The sequence below is a fragment of the Echinops telfairi genome, unplaced genomic scaffold, assembly GCF_000313985.2.
Source record: "Echinops telfairi isolate 266 unplaced genomic scaffold, ASM31398v2 ScPeMD7_23;HRSCAF=83, whole genome shotgun sequence".
Lineage (NCBI taxonomy): Eukaryota > Metazoa > Chordata > Mammalia > Afrosoricida > Tenrecidae > Echinops > Echinops telfairi.
The window spans coordinates 72,229,309-72,230,855 of NW_022103920.1; the positions used below are offsets into that span (position 1 = coordinate 72,229,309).

At 39.5% G+C, this 1,547-nt stretch overlaps 1 protein-coding gene across 2 annotated transcripts in view; it reads right to left on the reverse strand.

Moving 5' to 3' along the window:
- The window catches only part of AGMO (alkylglycerol monooxygenase), a 380,748-nt gene that overhangs the window by 198,858 nt on the left and 180,343 nt on the right, over window positions 1–1,547 (reverse strand). For both annotated transcript variants that reach the window (XM_004702828.2, XM_045288837.1), the window contains exons 7-8: window positions 1,300–1,365; window positions 1,135–1,214 (exon numbers count right to left, since the gene is read on the reverse strand). In XM_004702828.2, coding sequence (XP_004702885.1) covers window positions 1,135–1,214; window positions 1,300–1,365 — 146 coding nt within the window. The remainder of the gene's footprint in view (window positions 1–1,134; window positions 1,215–1,299; window positions 1,366–1,547) is intronic.

Sequence of the window (1,547 nt, forward strand, 5' to 3'; positions counted from 1 at the left end):
GGGGGATGGACAACAGAAAAGTACATGAAGGGAGACGTCGGGCAGTGTAAGATATGACAAAATAATAATTATAAATTATCAAGGGTTCATGAGGGAGGGGGGAAGGAGGGGGCAAATGAGGAGCTGATACCGAGGACTCAAGTAGAAAGCAAATGTTTTGAGAATGATGATGGCACTAAATGTACAAATGTGCTTGACACAGTGGAAGGATGTATTGATTGTGATGAGTTGTACGAGCCCCCAATAAAATGATTAATTAAAAAAGGGATAAAAATAACTACTTTCCTATTGTGTTTTATTATTTAAGATGTTAAATCATTGGTTTGTGGACTGAGCTCTCGACTGATCAGTTCAACAAATATCAATTACGTTATCTCAGTGTTCGGTGTTTCAATGGGAAGATGCACCCCGTGCTCTCCTGCCTGCCCACACATCCTGCGAGCAGTCTCCCAGACAGAGCTGCTGCGCACTGGCCTCCTGGGCTTCTCACACACGTGTTCCCTTTTCTCAGGTACCAGCTGCTGCGCACAGGAGGGTTTGTGATCAGGAATGATGCTGATGGGCCGAGCTTCACAGACATTCCTCGTCTCTCTAGTGCCAACATGGAGGCAGGGGAACAACCGATAGCACATGTCTCCAAAAAACGGGTCCAGGCCAACAAGTCTTCAGGGGTGAGGGCATGCGCAGACCCAACCGTGCCGTAATACCTCCTGACACTGGTCCAAGTAGAGGAGGCAAAGGCCTCCTGTCGCATGTCTAACCAGAGCCAAGCAGGCTGGAAGCAAATCTTTTCCTTACTGTGGTATCAGCCTTGATTATACCATTGCTCCTGAATACAAGAACACATCTCAGGCCTATTCGGAGAAGGACTATGCTTGCTGAAGAGATTTATTTTCTTTTTCTTCTTTCATTCTAGGTAGAAAGCATATTCAAAATGTATCCTATCTGATTTGGTTTGAGTGTGAGAGTTTCTTCCAAATTACTTTACCTTAGAAAGAATAGTAAAAATTAAAAAAATAAATAGAAACATGTTCAGGAAAGTATAATGATTCTGCCTTTTAACAACTGATTTTTCTTACCTATTACACTTATGGAAGAATACAAATTCAAAATGATTAAAGTCAATTACGTTACCTGCACCTTGAATGGTTCAAATGTATTAATGGGATGTGTTAAGCCATATATAACTTTTTCATTTTCTGCCTCAAAGGTCCCTGAAAGAACAATATTTATGATATATCTTTTAACTTTCTGTGAATAAAGAAGATCATTTTTTAAAAAATCATATATTTTACTTACCAAAAATTCTATCCCATATTATCAGAGTACCACCATAATTTTTGTCTATGCAATAACGATTTCTGCCTATGAGTCAAAACATTAAAAAATAAAAGAGAAGTGAATTATTGTTTTGTTTTGCATTTTATAACACATTCACACATTTAGATTCAAGGTGCAACATGATTTTCTGGTACTGTCTTCTCACTTAACCACCAGAAACTAATCCATTGCCACTGAGCCAACTCTCACTCTGCGACCTTAGACGA